General features: G+C 52.2%; 1 protein-coding gene across 1 annotated transcript in view; it reads right to left on the bottom strand.

Annotated features, from left to right (window-relative positions):
- Positions 1 to 472: 472 nt before the first annotated feature.
- Positions 473 to 13,437, bottom strand: part of DIPK2B (divergent protein kinase domain 2B) — a 42,924-nt gene continuing 29,959 nt past the window's right edge. Inside the window, exons 3-5 of the mRNA XM_038587231.1 lie at positions 8,045 to 8,218; positions 5,058 to 5,346; positions 473 to 3,526 (exon numbers count right to left, since the gene is read on the bottom strand). Coding sequence (XP_038443159.1) covers positions 3,186 to 3,526; positions 5,058 to 5,346; positions 8,045 to 8,218 — 804 coding nt within the window. The 3' untranslated portion in view covers positions 473 to 3,185. The remainder of the gene's footprint in view (positions 3,527 to 5,057; positions 5,347 to 8,044; positions 8,219 to 13,437) is intronic.

Genomic DNA, 13,437 nt, shown 5'->3' on the forward strand with positions numbered 1-13,437 from the left:
CTCCAGGCTCTGGTTATGCCCACATCATGGCTGCAGTGGGTGGAGTGCGTTCTTGTAAATTGGTTCCTTTGCCATGGTGGTTGTTAAGGGCTTTGTATATCACCTCTGGTCCCACACCCAATCCCCTTAGTGGTGGAGGTCAAAGGAGACCCCAGCAAACCCCAGGAACACTCTCTGCCAAGGTTAAAAATTGGACTTCTCAGGCACCCAAGGCCGGCTTCACCGGCATGCAAGCTGCACAGTCTCACGGGGCTTGTGCTTCATTTTATGCTCTGTTGTCTGGCGAATCTTAAGAACAGGAGGCTCCACATTTTCATTTTGCACGAGACCCTGCAAAAGATGTCGCTGGTTCTGCAGGTAAAAAGGCAGTAGCTAGCAAAACTCTCAAGGAAGCAGCTCTGTCCTGCATATGGCCAGCAAAATGTCTCAGTCTGTTGGGGCTGTTATAACAAAATACCATAGACGGGGGGGCTTATACGCAACAGACATTTATTTCTCACAGTTCTGAGGGCCCGAAAGTCTGAGATCAAGGCGCCGGCAGATTTGGTGTTGAGAGAGAGCCCTCTTGCCGGCTCATAGATGGCCATCTGCTCCCTGTGTCCTCACGTGGCAGAAGGAGCAAGGAGACTCTCTGGGATTAGAAGAGCACTAATCCCATATATGAGGACTCCACCTTCACAAGCCAATCACCTCCCAAAGGCCCCAGCTCCTAATAGCATCACACAGTGGGTTAGGATCCCCTACGAAAGAATTCTGGGGAGACACAAACATTGAGCCTAGAGCACATGGTATGTGACAAACACCAAGCAAAAAGGGCTAAAGGATGTACTCATCATAGCAAGAACACTTTTTGAGCACTTGCTCTGTGCCCAGTCAGGTTGTTGTGGAGAAACCCAAAGGGCCCACTCCACCACCATCCTGAGGCTGCCCGAGGCTGGATGGCAGGATGGGACACAGATCTCTCTGGAATACCGTTAGGATTAGCCTTAAATGAGCACAAACCTATGATTCAGGGGTACAGAGATGGGATTCAGAAAGGGCTCACTGAGGCCAGCCTGTCAGGAAACGCTCTAGGTCAAAGTAGGACTCAGACAGGATCTTAAATGAGGCGTGGGACTTAGTAAGTGGAGAAATGGAATCATCTGAGCCGCAGCCCTGGGTACAGAGGCAAAACACACTCCCTCACGGTTGGGTCTGGCCTTTGAAGCCATCACTATAGCTTGAAGTTGGGGAATATTGCTGGTTGGGTTCTCTCGAAGCAGACACTAAGACGGAGTTGGGGGTTGGGGGTGTGTGTCAGTTTCTTGGGGCTGCCATAACAAATTACTACAAGATGGGTGGCTTAAACCACTAAAAATGTTTCCTCCCATCGTTCTGAAGGCCGGAAGTCAAAAATCAGTTTCACTGGGCTGAAAGCAAGGTGTTGGGAAAGGTTGGTCAATCCTCGCCTCTCCAGACCCAGCCAGAAGGCAACAGTCTCAAAGACTCTCAGGCAGCCCAAGCCCGCCCTTCCAGAATCTTGGCCTGCCATCCTCACTATCATGGTTGGCCCAGGGGTAGTGTCTGGAGCAGTCAAAAGGCAAACCCCAAAGACAAGCAACCTAGTGGACAAGGGAATAGGACTCTTCTGGGCCCCTCTTTAAATGTGAGTGAAGGGACTCAAACTGGGTAGGACAGGGTGCGAATCAGTAGCCAAAGGGCAAGGCAAGAGGATCGTGGGCTCTCTCAGCAAGTCGTTCTTCCTCCTGGGTCTCAGTTACCCCGTCTGCAATATGAGGCCTGTTAAGTCAGGCATTCTGACCTAAAAGTGGTGATTCTGAGGGAGAAGAGAGGAGGCCACCTGGGAGGTCCCTAAGGGGAGAGGGCTGACAGGGAGGCTGGACAAAGGTCCACAACCCTCTCCCCCCACTATGACTTGATGGGCCATGGCAAGAATCCACATGGAGGCCCACATCTCATATGGCTAAATAAGGAATCAAGGTACCTTTGATACCAAACAACTAGCAAACTGTTGAATAAAATCCGTTCTGTTGGCTGACCTTGACAAAATACCGACATAATGACCTGTAAGGCCAAGTTTGAATGAAAATTCTCAGACTCCTTCCACTCCTGCAGTGGAGGCGGCAGGGAGGACAGGGCTGGCCTGGGGCCCTGGCTGCGGCTGCCATGTCCTGCACGGGAGAGCAGAGCTGGCTGCAGGCCCTGCACCCCACTCTGAAATCCATCTGTGCCATGAGGCCGGAGCGGTGCTTCCCGTGGGCGTTCCCTGCCAACCACTGAGTGCACCAGGCCATCCAGCCTTGGAAGGCTCGGGGTTCCTCTGGTGGCTGGCCTGGCCTCCAGGACACCCTGACAGGCCTGTAGAAGCTTCCTGTAGGTAGCGCAGACGCCAGTCTTAGAATGCTCCCACTGACCTGCTCTCCCTCACCGGGCCTCAGACCGGCAGCACCTCCTTCCCCCATTGCATGCAGGCATCTTCTTTAATACGATCCTTGCCCGTCTCACCCTGTCGTAACGCCTGCTTCTCGGAGGTCCCGGACGAACACACTGGCCCCCAGCCCACCGCTGGTCTCTTCTCTAACCACACCACGGGGTGCCTCACACGAGCGCATGGGACGCCGGGCACCCAGAGTGTGGACCTGTCCATGCACTTCCTCGGCCTTCGGTCTCCTGCACCCCTGCGCTGTGGGGAGCAGGGCAGGAGGGCTAGTGCTAGGGCGCAGGGGGCCGGAAGGCAGACCCTTGGGTTTGAGTGTGACAGCGTCCTGGCCAGAGGCCTCACCTCCCCACTCCCTTCCCTCCACGCCAGCCTCCACCGCCACGGCTCTGTCCCATTAGTCCTGTCTGTGCAGACTTCTGGAACACTCTTCGTAACCACCTGCACGCGTCCTGGCCCTTCACAGCCCTGTCTTCTTTCACTAACTCGAGAGTCCGGTGGAGGACAGAGGACCCCGAGGCTCAGGGAGGCCCATCGAGCGTCCAGCCTCTTCTCGGTGACGCTGTGGCCGCAGGGGCCGCCACGGCTCCCCTGTTTGTCGGGGTGTCGCTCAGTTCCCCGGGGAAGATGAAGGGGCAGTTCTCCGAATGTCTAAGCACAGAGCTGCTCCTGTCAACCTTGCAGCGACCCGCCTCGGCCAGGGAGGGCCAAGGATGCTGTCCCCGGAGGCCCGCAAGGCTCCAGCCCCTCAGAACTTATCATTATACTTGCAGTCTGGGTAGCGATAGGCGAATCTGGGGTCACAGGTTCTCAGGGGCCTCAAGAGGTCCTTCAGCCGGCGGGCGGCCCCCAGGACTTCGGAGTCTGGGCGGGCATCGTCCCCACACTGTGCCAGCGCAGCGTCTATCTCGTCCTGCACCGGGGAGGGGAACTTCCCCTGGAGAAGTTGAGGCAGCAGCTGCCGGCAAACGAGCACCAGGCTCTGCTTCTCCGGGACGGTGTAGCAGGAGGGCAGCTCGGCCTGGCAGCCGGAGACCAGGCAGCTAAAGACGTCTTCAGTCTCTGCTGCCCCGGCGGCCGCTGGGCTACCTGGGAGAGAGATGGACAATGTTACGTGCCCTACAACCTGGGCTTCTTGCCGGGGGTGGGGGTCGGGGGTGGACCACTAATTAGAATTGCGGGGTGAATGTTTGGTGTCCTAGCATCTCTGATCACCAAGAGATTTATTATAATTTTTTTGATTTTTAAGAAAGATTTTTATTTACATGACAGAGAGAGAGAGAGAGTGAGAGAGAGCGAGTGAGCATGAACAGGAGGAGGGGCAGAGGGAGAGGGAGAAGCAGAGTCTCCGCTGAGCAGGGAACCCCACCTGGGGCTCCATTCCAGGATCCTGAGATCATGACCTAAGCCAAAGGCAGAAGGGGCCCAACTGAGTGAGCTACCCGGGTGCCCTCATCAGGAGATTCAGAGCTTGGGGACACAGTAGTCCCCGCCGGGAACAACATGGGAGGGACTCTGTGCTATGGAAGGAGAAGCTCGGGCATGGAAAATACACGGATCACTGCCGGAGTCGGCCTTGTAATTGTAGGGCTCTCATCCACACCGTGATTCTCTCATTTATTTTTTTATTTTTATATTTTTAAAAGATGTTATTATCCATGAGAGACAGAAAGAGAGAGAGAGAGAGAACCAGGCAGGCAGAGCCATAGGCAGAGGGAGAAGCAGGCCCCATGCACCGGGAGCCCGACGTGGGACTTGATCCCGGGTCTCCAGGATCACACCCTGGGCTGAAGGCGGCGCTAAACCGCTGAGCCACCCGGGCTGCCCTCTGTCATTTATTATTAGGGAGTGAGTGAGGGCAGGAAATTGCCGGTCTCATTTGCCCTCCTGGACTACAAAGTTGGGAGAAACAACAGGCGCTGCAGAATATGCATTCAGCGGGGTGCAGTGGGGCTCTCAGGTGCAGTGGTCTCCGTAGCCCCGATATTCTGGAATCAGCCTCGTTCCTTCTGACTGGATTCTTCTTAATCAAGGCAACTCTGGAAACCAGCCAGTGTGATTTAACTAGAGGCCTTGTCATGTCAGCAAAATTGGGGATCAGAGAAGAAAACCCTGTGTCCCGTGATTGGGCTCAGAAAGTTTGTCACCGCTAGAGGCGGTGGGATGCTCAAAGGGTTCTAGAACCCGCCGAGCCAGTGCGCGCGGCGCCAACCCTGATTTCCCTCATATACCACATTCGATGCCACCCGTTTTTAGTTTGACGACGCTAGAGAAAGCAAAGGTGCCAAAATGGACGGCAGCCAGTTCTGGAAGTTTCAGATGAAGGCTAGAAGCGTCGGGAAGGCTCGGAGGAGGAGCACCGGGAGCGGGTGTCCGGGCCCGCGGACTGCACTGAGCACGGCAGCGCCCTGAGGCCCCCCGGGCAAGGCCGAGTCCACTTCCCCTTCGGACGCTGCCCCGGAGCACAGACTCCAAAGAGCGAGGGGGACGTTTTACGTGACGGCTGACGCCGGAACTTGGGCGGCTCCCACGGTGACACGCGCAGACCGCCAAGGCCCACCCCCCACGCCCGCCCGGTCACCCCCTCCCTGGCTCCTGTCGCCCTGACCTCCCCTGGTACCTTCCTGCTTGTCGATGACGCCCAACGCGCTGGCGTCCCGGATGAACAGATGCCCGTTGTCAAAGATGCCAAACGTGGCCGCGTGGACGTGGGTGAAGTAGAAGAAGTAGTTGAGGTCGTTGCTCCGCAGGGACTCCAGGACCCCGAGCAGCTGGTAGGCCAGGTCGGCCGCCTGGTCCGGGGCCGCCGCGTAGAAGTCGCGCAGCGGGCTGGTGCCGGCGCTGACCACGAGCCGGCCGCAGGAGCCCAGGTACTTGGGCAGCGGCCAGCCCTCGGCCCCCGGGAAGACCTGGGGCGGCGACGGCCGTGGCAGACGGTGAGCCGGGAGGCCCGCCGGCGCCCCCTGCTGCCCCCGCTGCCTTAGCCTCGGCCTCTCCGGCTCTCTTGACCTCTTGGGCTCCGCCGGTGCCCCGCGCCCCCTTCATGCCATCGTTTGTCCACCTTTTTAAGATCTGATTTATTTATTCATGAGAGAGAGAGACAGAGGCAGAGGCAGAGGCAGAGGCAGAGGCAGAGGCAGAGGCACTCGCAGGGAGCCGCATGCGGGACTCGCCCGGATCTCCGGGCTCACGCCCTGGGCCGAAGGCAGACTCTCAGCCGCTGAGCCCCCCGGGCGCCCCTCATGCCACGGTTCATGAAGGGGTTCATTAAAGGAAGCTCCCAATTCCATGCAGCGCATCTGGAGCGAGGGTGATTTTCCACGGGATTCAGGATTCGGGGGAATGTGTTTATCGTAAGAGTTGAAGAGTCCAACAAATATGACTGGTATTTGGGATTCCACAGCGCCCCCCCCCCCCCCCCCCCCCGCCTAGAAGAGGCCCTGAGGGTAGGACCAGGGGATGGGCCGCTGCCTACCCAGCCCTGATCTAGGGAGGCCCCGCCGCGCTGCCGGCGCCCCTCCGGCCCCTCCGGCCCCTCCGGCTCCTCCTGGGAGCGCGGCGCGCGAGGATTCGTGACCGCGAGAGGAGGGTCGGAACCTGGCTGCTCCTCCCTTGACGGCTTCTTGAAGCAGCGGTATCTAGCACGCTGTGTCCTTGGACCGGGGGAAACGACAGAAACTAGAAATGCCACTGTTTTTTCCTTACGTTCCTTCTATTTTTTTTTTTTTTTTTAAAAGAAGTTATCCCCCTCTCTAACAATTTGCTCTGGTCTTCTGCCCTTTTTAACCCACCCGCCTGCTGGGAAGAACCTTCCCTTGCTTCCCCTGCCCACCGGGGACCTCTCCCATGAAGTGCCCTGGATGCAGGACGGTGGCAGATCCAGGCTCCCCCCGGGTGGGGCCCAGGATGGGTGGAGGGTTCTGGCCCGGGCCTCTGGGGACTCTGCTGCCACCACTGAGCTCAGAGCGATGGGAAACAATGGGAAACGGAGAATGGATTGGGAAACGGAGATGGGAACCCCCGCCGCCCCCCCCCCCCCAGCAATTCCTTCTCCTTCTCTAGGGTTTAAAATGCCGTGGTTACGAGGCACGTTTTGGAGTGTGGACCTTGCATTCGGACACCTCGGGGTTTGGGTCCCATTGCTGACATGAGCTATATGACTGTGCTCAAGTCACCTCACGTCTCTGAGCCCCACGGACCTCATCTGGAAAAGGGGACATAATAATATTTCTGTGGGGTTGTCGAGATGTAAAACATTCAACACAACACCCAGTACATAGCAGGTGCTCAATAAGTAAGAGCACCTCGTTGATTATATATCAATATATATTAATTACTCATATACTAATAAATATGCATTAATCACACAGAAGTTATATATTAATGCATCAATAATTATAGATCACATCATATTATTAATATATTATTAAATATATAATGGTATTATAGTATATAATATAGTCATTATATTATTATATGTAATAATACATATTAATATATGACAGTATATATAATTATTGATGATATTAATTATTTATAATCTTTAATATATGCTATGTAGTATATACACTATATTTATGATATATTATAATCTGATTACTATAATATATTATAATCTGATTATTATATATCATTTGATATATTATATTATATATTACATATGTTCTATATAATAATTAATATATATTGATTATATATTATATAGTTATATATAACAACTGATAATATATAATTAATTATATATAATTATATAATTAAACATCATATAATTATATCTAGTGAATAATGAAATTATATATAAGATAGTTATATCAGTTAATTAATAATATAGAATAAAATATGTAACATAACAATTAGTATATCGATGATTATTATTATTTTTAAGGATTTTATTTATTTATTCATGAGAGAGAGAGGGAGAGGCAGAGACACAGGCAGAGGAGAGGGAGAAGCAGGCTCCATGCAGAAAGTCCAATGTGGGACTCGATCTCAGGACTCTAGGATGACTCCTTGAGCTAAAGGCAGATGCTCAATCGCTGAGCCACCCAGACATCCCGTATATCAAAGATTAGTGATTATGTATATTACATATATAATGATATTTAAAATTAAATTGAAATGATGAAATTAATAATCACATGATGACTTGTGATAGTAAATACTAAGTGTCTTCCTTGTGGCATCTTCCTCCTCTACTTGCACTTTCTCTCTCCCCTTTCCTTCTCTTTTCTTCCCCCTCCCGTTATTCCTCCTTCTCCTCCTCCTCTTTCTCTCTCCTCTCTTGCCCTCCTCCTTTACCCGATCTTTCCTCCCATTTTCTAGTTTCCTTTGAGCCCACACTGGGAGCTCCCTGACCCTTAGGATGTGGGGGAAAAAAATCCCATCATGATGGCCTCGTTGACCAGTGCATCCCCAGGTTCTGGTGCATCCTCATTTGTTTGACCATTCCCCTCCCGATGGACATCTAGGTTACTTCCATCTTTTTCTCCTTTCTAGGGATGGCTGCAGTGCCCATCTCCAGGTGGTGGCCCCGAGGCTTGTGGAAAGGGGAAGGCGCCCCTGGAGCCCGACATGAGCCCCCCTCCCTGGGCGAGGGTCGCTCCGTACCTGCAGGAGGATGGGATGAGCGTTGACAGCCAGCGTGTAGAGCAGACGGAGCTTGTCGCGGTCAGTGAAGTGGTCCATGAAGATGCTGCCAGCGTCGGCCACCTCGGCGTAGCGCCGGACCACGCGGTCCAGGAGTCGCTGCGACGGGCAGCGCAGGAAGGGGCTGGGCAGGCCCTGCAGGGGGGCGGGGAGAGACCCCGGAGCGGGAGAGGAGGCTGAGCTCTTGCGGGGGGTGTCAGGACGGGACACAAGCAGCCCCTGCTGGCGGGGGGGACACCAGGGTTGGCGAACAAGATGGACCTTGTTGGGAAGAGACCTCAGGCCAGGAAGGGGGATTCTGAGCACAATCCGAGGGTGGAGTGTAAGGCTGTGCAGGCACGAGCTGGGGGCTCGGGACGAGATCCCAAGGGCCAAGGGGAATGGACTGAGCCATCCTAGGGGCAGGATAAGCGGGCACTGGGCAGGTGGTGCAGCCCAGCAAGCACTCAAAGCATTGGAGCACCTGCGTCTCCACCACCCTCGCACCCCCACTCTGCCTCTCCACCGAGAGCCAGGCTCGGGCCGAATCAATCAGATCAGCCCTCTGCCACTGACCTTTTCGGCACCTCCCACCACATCACGACACCGTCATCGCAGTTGGGATGCTACACCTGAGCATCTTCATGTGTGCCGCTTTGTTCTTCTCGGGATAAAATCGGGAGGTATGAACCTATGTTTATTTTCCACGACCTTCCATCCCGCCCCTGTACCTTTCTCTGCACACTGAATGAAGACAATGAACCCAACTTACTAATAGAATAAAAGAAACATGATTAAACATAGGGCCCTGGGCCCCAGTGAGCCAGAATTCAGCCCCAGCTCCATCCCTACCAGCTAGCCGTGTGAACTTGGAAAAGTTTCTTACGAGTCTCTCTGAACTTGGGGTTACAGTTTATTTACTTATTTTTAAATGTTTTATTTATTTATTCATGAGAGAGACAGAGATATTGGCAGAGACACAGGCAGAGGGAGAAGCAGGCTCCCGCGGGGAGCCCGATGCAGGACTTGATTCCAGGACCCTGGGATCACGCACTGGGCCAAAGGCAGACCCTCAACTGCTGAGCCACCCAGGGATCCCTTGAGGGTTACAGTTTAAAGCGAGGGTGCCAGTAACAGCACACTAAAAGATCACAGGGATCTCAAAAGCTACTAGATGTAAAATACTAGAAGGGTGTCTGGCAAGGCGTAAGCAATGCTACCCACTCTTATTAAATTGACAAAGTTTCAAGTCCCAGCTCAGAGAATGGTGGTGACAGCCAGTAATCGCCCTGACAGCAGGAGTCAGGCTTTGTGGATGAGAAGAGGGTTTCGCAGTTCTAGAGCCTGGCTTCCAAGAACACAAGACCCAGGGCAGAAAGTGTGCCCGAAGGTATCTGGAGATGGTGTTTGCGAGCCTGGGGTAGGTGGCGAGGGCTAGTCTCCAGAGCCCTGGACCCCCGAGCCTGGCGCCGTCCATCTCCCCAGCCAGAACCCCAGAGTGTGGAAGGGCCACTGGGCGCCTTGAGAAGTCTTGAGCGTCGTGGAGGTCGCCGAGGGCATGCATAGGCTCTCGGGGTAGGATGCTCAACCATCCCGCTTTGCCCGGGACTGAGGGTTTCCTGGGACATGGAGTTTTTGGAGCTACAATCGGGAACCCGAGAGAGCTGGCCACTCTACCACAGGGTCACAGCTAGACCATGGCCACATACGCTCCCAGACAAGGATCGGAACCAACTGGCAGAAGCCAGTGTGGATGCTTGTTGAACCACCATGGCCGGGGTACCCAGGGAGCCCCAGGTAGGGAGGGGGCTGGTCCAAATTCTGAAGTGATGAAATGTGGCCAAGGTGGCCTGGAAGTGTTTGGATGGCACTTCGTACTCCCCAGAGGGGTGAGGGCATAGGAGCTGAGCTCAGGGAGAGAAAATTAAAGAACATTCCATGCTTGCACCTCTGAGTCTGTGAGTGTCCAATTCATGTGTGCTCCATCCTTTGGGAGTGCATATAGATGGGAGGAGAGGGCACGAACCCACCATGTGCCAGGCACTGGGCTGTGGATTTCCCATGCAGTAGCTCATTTAATCCTCCTGGGCACCCACGATGTAGGTGCCATTATGAGCCTCCTTTTGCAACCGAGGAATTGGAAGTCTGCGGAGTGTAGGTAAGGGTTGGATTCGGGATTTGAACCTGGTATGGACTGCGTGTTTGTTCCCCTGCCCCCCTCCATTCGTATGTTGAAAACCGCAATCCCCAGGGCGATGGTTTCAGGAGGTGGGGCCTTGGGGAAGTAGCTGGACCAGGAGGGTGGAGCCCTCACGATGGGATGAGTGCCTTTATGGGAAGAAACATGAGAGCACCACGTGAGGATACAATGAGAAGGCAGCTGTCTGCAAACCAGGAAGAGAGCTTCCCTAGGAACCAACTGGCTGGCACCTTGATCTTGAACTTCCCAGCCTCCAGGAGAGTGAGAAATAGTCTTCTCTTCTTTAACCCGCTTAGTCTGTGGTTCTCTGTTATAGGAGCCCGAGCTAGGACAGTTAGACTTGGATGTTGATCCATTAGATGTGAATGTCCACGCAGTTTCCCCTGTAATAAGTCCTGCCCCTTTATACCTCTGGCCGCATAGACTACCCAGGTGGAGACCATAGAAGGTGATTTGAAGCTTCAAGAACAGCTCTTTGCTTCTGATAGTCTTTCCCAGGCAGGTTGAAATGCCACCATTACAGATAATCATTGGGGACCGAGGGAGGTAAGTAATCTTTTCTCTTCTGTGAGAACCAACTCTCAAGTGACAATACCTCTGGAAGAGGCAGGATTCCAACTGGCCATAACGACAACAACAATAATAGGTGATAATTACTGAGCACTTATTATTCGACAGGAACTCTTCTAAGCCCCCTCAAATGTAGCGTCTTCTTTTGTTCACCTCTTACAAGAACCTAGTGAGGTAGGTACTATTGATATTGATAAATCCCAACATTTTCTTGGACCTAGGAGTTCACTTTATCCTTCTGATTCTAAATGAAATGACAACGTGTCCACGGGCCCCTCCGAATCTTCTTGGAGGAGAGTGATGTCCAGGCTGAGGTCTGAAGCGTGGGCAGAGTGAGCCCGTAAAGAGGGTGGGAGAGGATGCTATACAGAAGGGACACCTTGTGTAAACCTTGAGATGAGAGAGACTATGCTAGACTGCAAATAGCTTAGTACTGCTTAAAGGTGAAATATCGCTTATAATAGCTGACAGAGAAGAAGCCCAGATAGCCGGAACAGTGGAGTCATTTTAAGGAATTTTAATTTTATCCAGAAGGGATGGGGAGCCACTGAAGGCCTTGAACAGGAGAGTGCTATATTCATACGCATTTTAGGAAAATGATTCTGGGTGCAGCACAGTGTATGGATTCAGGGGAATGTGTCCAAGACTGCTAGTTCCAGACTCCTGGATGTTAGTGAGGCATATGGCTGCCCAGAATAAAGATGACATTCTCAGCTTCTTTTGCAGCTAGGTGTCATAATGTGACTAGGTATGATCAATGAAATATAAGTAGAAATTTTTTAGAAGGATCCTTAAAAGGGAGAGGATGTATCTATCTTCATTCTTTTTCCCCCCTCCCCTGGCTGGAATGTGGAAACAATGGCTGGTGCTTAGGCAGCTATTTTGGACCAGGGCACACTAAGTGTTGTAGAGCAGCAAAATGAAAGTAGCCTGGATTCCCGGGAATCACAGAGCCACTACATCAGCCCTGGACAGCTATGTATCAGTTCTTTTATGTAAAAGAGACATATATTTTGATCTTGTTTAAGCTACTGTTATTTGGATTTTTTTTGTCATATGCAACTGAACCTAATCCTACATGTCACAGGAAGAAAAGAATGGAGGCAGGAAAGTTGGGAAGATGCAGTGATCCTGGTGTGAGATGAGAGAGTGAAAAGATTTAAAGATATTTGTTGGTGGTATGGGATCCCTGGGTGGCGCAGCAGTTTGGCGCCTGCCTTTGGCCCAGGGCGCGATCCTGGAGACCCGGGATCGAGTCCCACGTCGGGGTCCCGGTGCATGGAGCCTGCTTCTCCCTCTGCCTGTATCTCTGCCTCTCTCTCTCACTCTCTGTGTGACTATCATAAATAAATAACAATTAAAAAAAATATATTTGTTGGTGGTAGAATTTGTAAGCCTTGGTGATTGGCTGGATGAGGGATGGGGGCAAGGAAAACGGAGGTGTCAGATGTAGTACCCCATATGAAGGTGGACACCAGAGGTATCATTTGCTGAAGTGGCTTTATTTTATTTTTTAAACATTTATTTATTCATTTATTTGAGAGTGAGCACTAGCGGGAGAGGGGTGCAGAGGGAGCCTGATGTGAGGTTCAATCCCAGGACCCTGAGATCATGACTTGAGCCAAAGGCAGATGCTTAACTGACTAAGCTACCCAGGCACCCCATGAGGTGGTTTTATTTATTTATTTATTTATTTATTTATTTATTTATTTATTTATTTTCATGAGGTGGTTTTAAAATGTGTTTACAACTCTTTGACACTCCTCCCATCAAGGAGTGAAGTCTAATTCCCCTCCCCTGGAATACGGACTGGCCTTGGTGACTTGAGTCTAGGGACTGGCACGTTTCTAGGAGTGGTGCTACATGACCCGTGAGTCTTGGCCATGAAAGATGATTCAGTTTCTCCTTGGCTCTCTCTTGTATCCAGCCACCATGCCATAAGGAAGCCACATGGAGAGATAGCAAGATCCCCAATCCTCACCCCAGTGGAGAGCCTGGCTGACAGCCAGCCCCAACTTGCCAGCCACGTGACAGAGCCATCTTGGAAATATGGCTCCTCTGGTGCTGCAGTGAGCCACCCCAGCTGATGCCTCGTGGAACTTGGTGAGCCTTCCCCTCTGAGCCCTGCCCAAATTGCATATTTATGAGCAAAGCCAATGATTGTTGTTGTTTTAAGCCGCTGAGTTTTGAAGCTGTTTGTTACACAGCAATCGGTAACTGATATACTTGCAGAGAGGGTTCTGGGCCACCTCTTGAACTATAGTCAGAAAAGGCTTTAAAACTGCCTTGTACCCCCACCCCCTTTATGCTGGAGGCAGCTGCTGCTCAAGGTCCCGCTCACACAGTGGGACTCCATCTCGTTCTGTTTGGTGTGTGCTGGCCAAGGGCAAGCCCACAGTTATACTGGCCAATGGCAAACAGAACTGGGACAGTAAACATTTGTTCAATAAAATCATGATTCATTCCGAAGCCAAATAACACCCTTTTTGGGAATGGCCCACTGCTCTGGAGCTTCTAAGTCACTACTCCCTTCTGCAAACATGGGCAGCAAGCTTAAATCAGCACCTTCCAACAAGAGGCAGAAGGAAAACCAAATCCTGGTCCC

The sequence above is a fragment of the Canis lupus genome, chromosome X, assembly GCF_011100685.1.
Source record: "Canis lupus familiaris isolate Mischka breed German Shepherd chromosome X, alternate assembly UU_Cfam_GSD_1.0, whole genome shotgun sequence".
In the NCBI taxonomy this organism is placed as follows: Eukaryota; Metazoa; Chordata; class Mammalia; order Carnivora; family Canidae; genus Canis; species Canis lupus.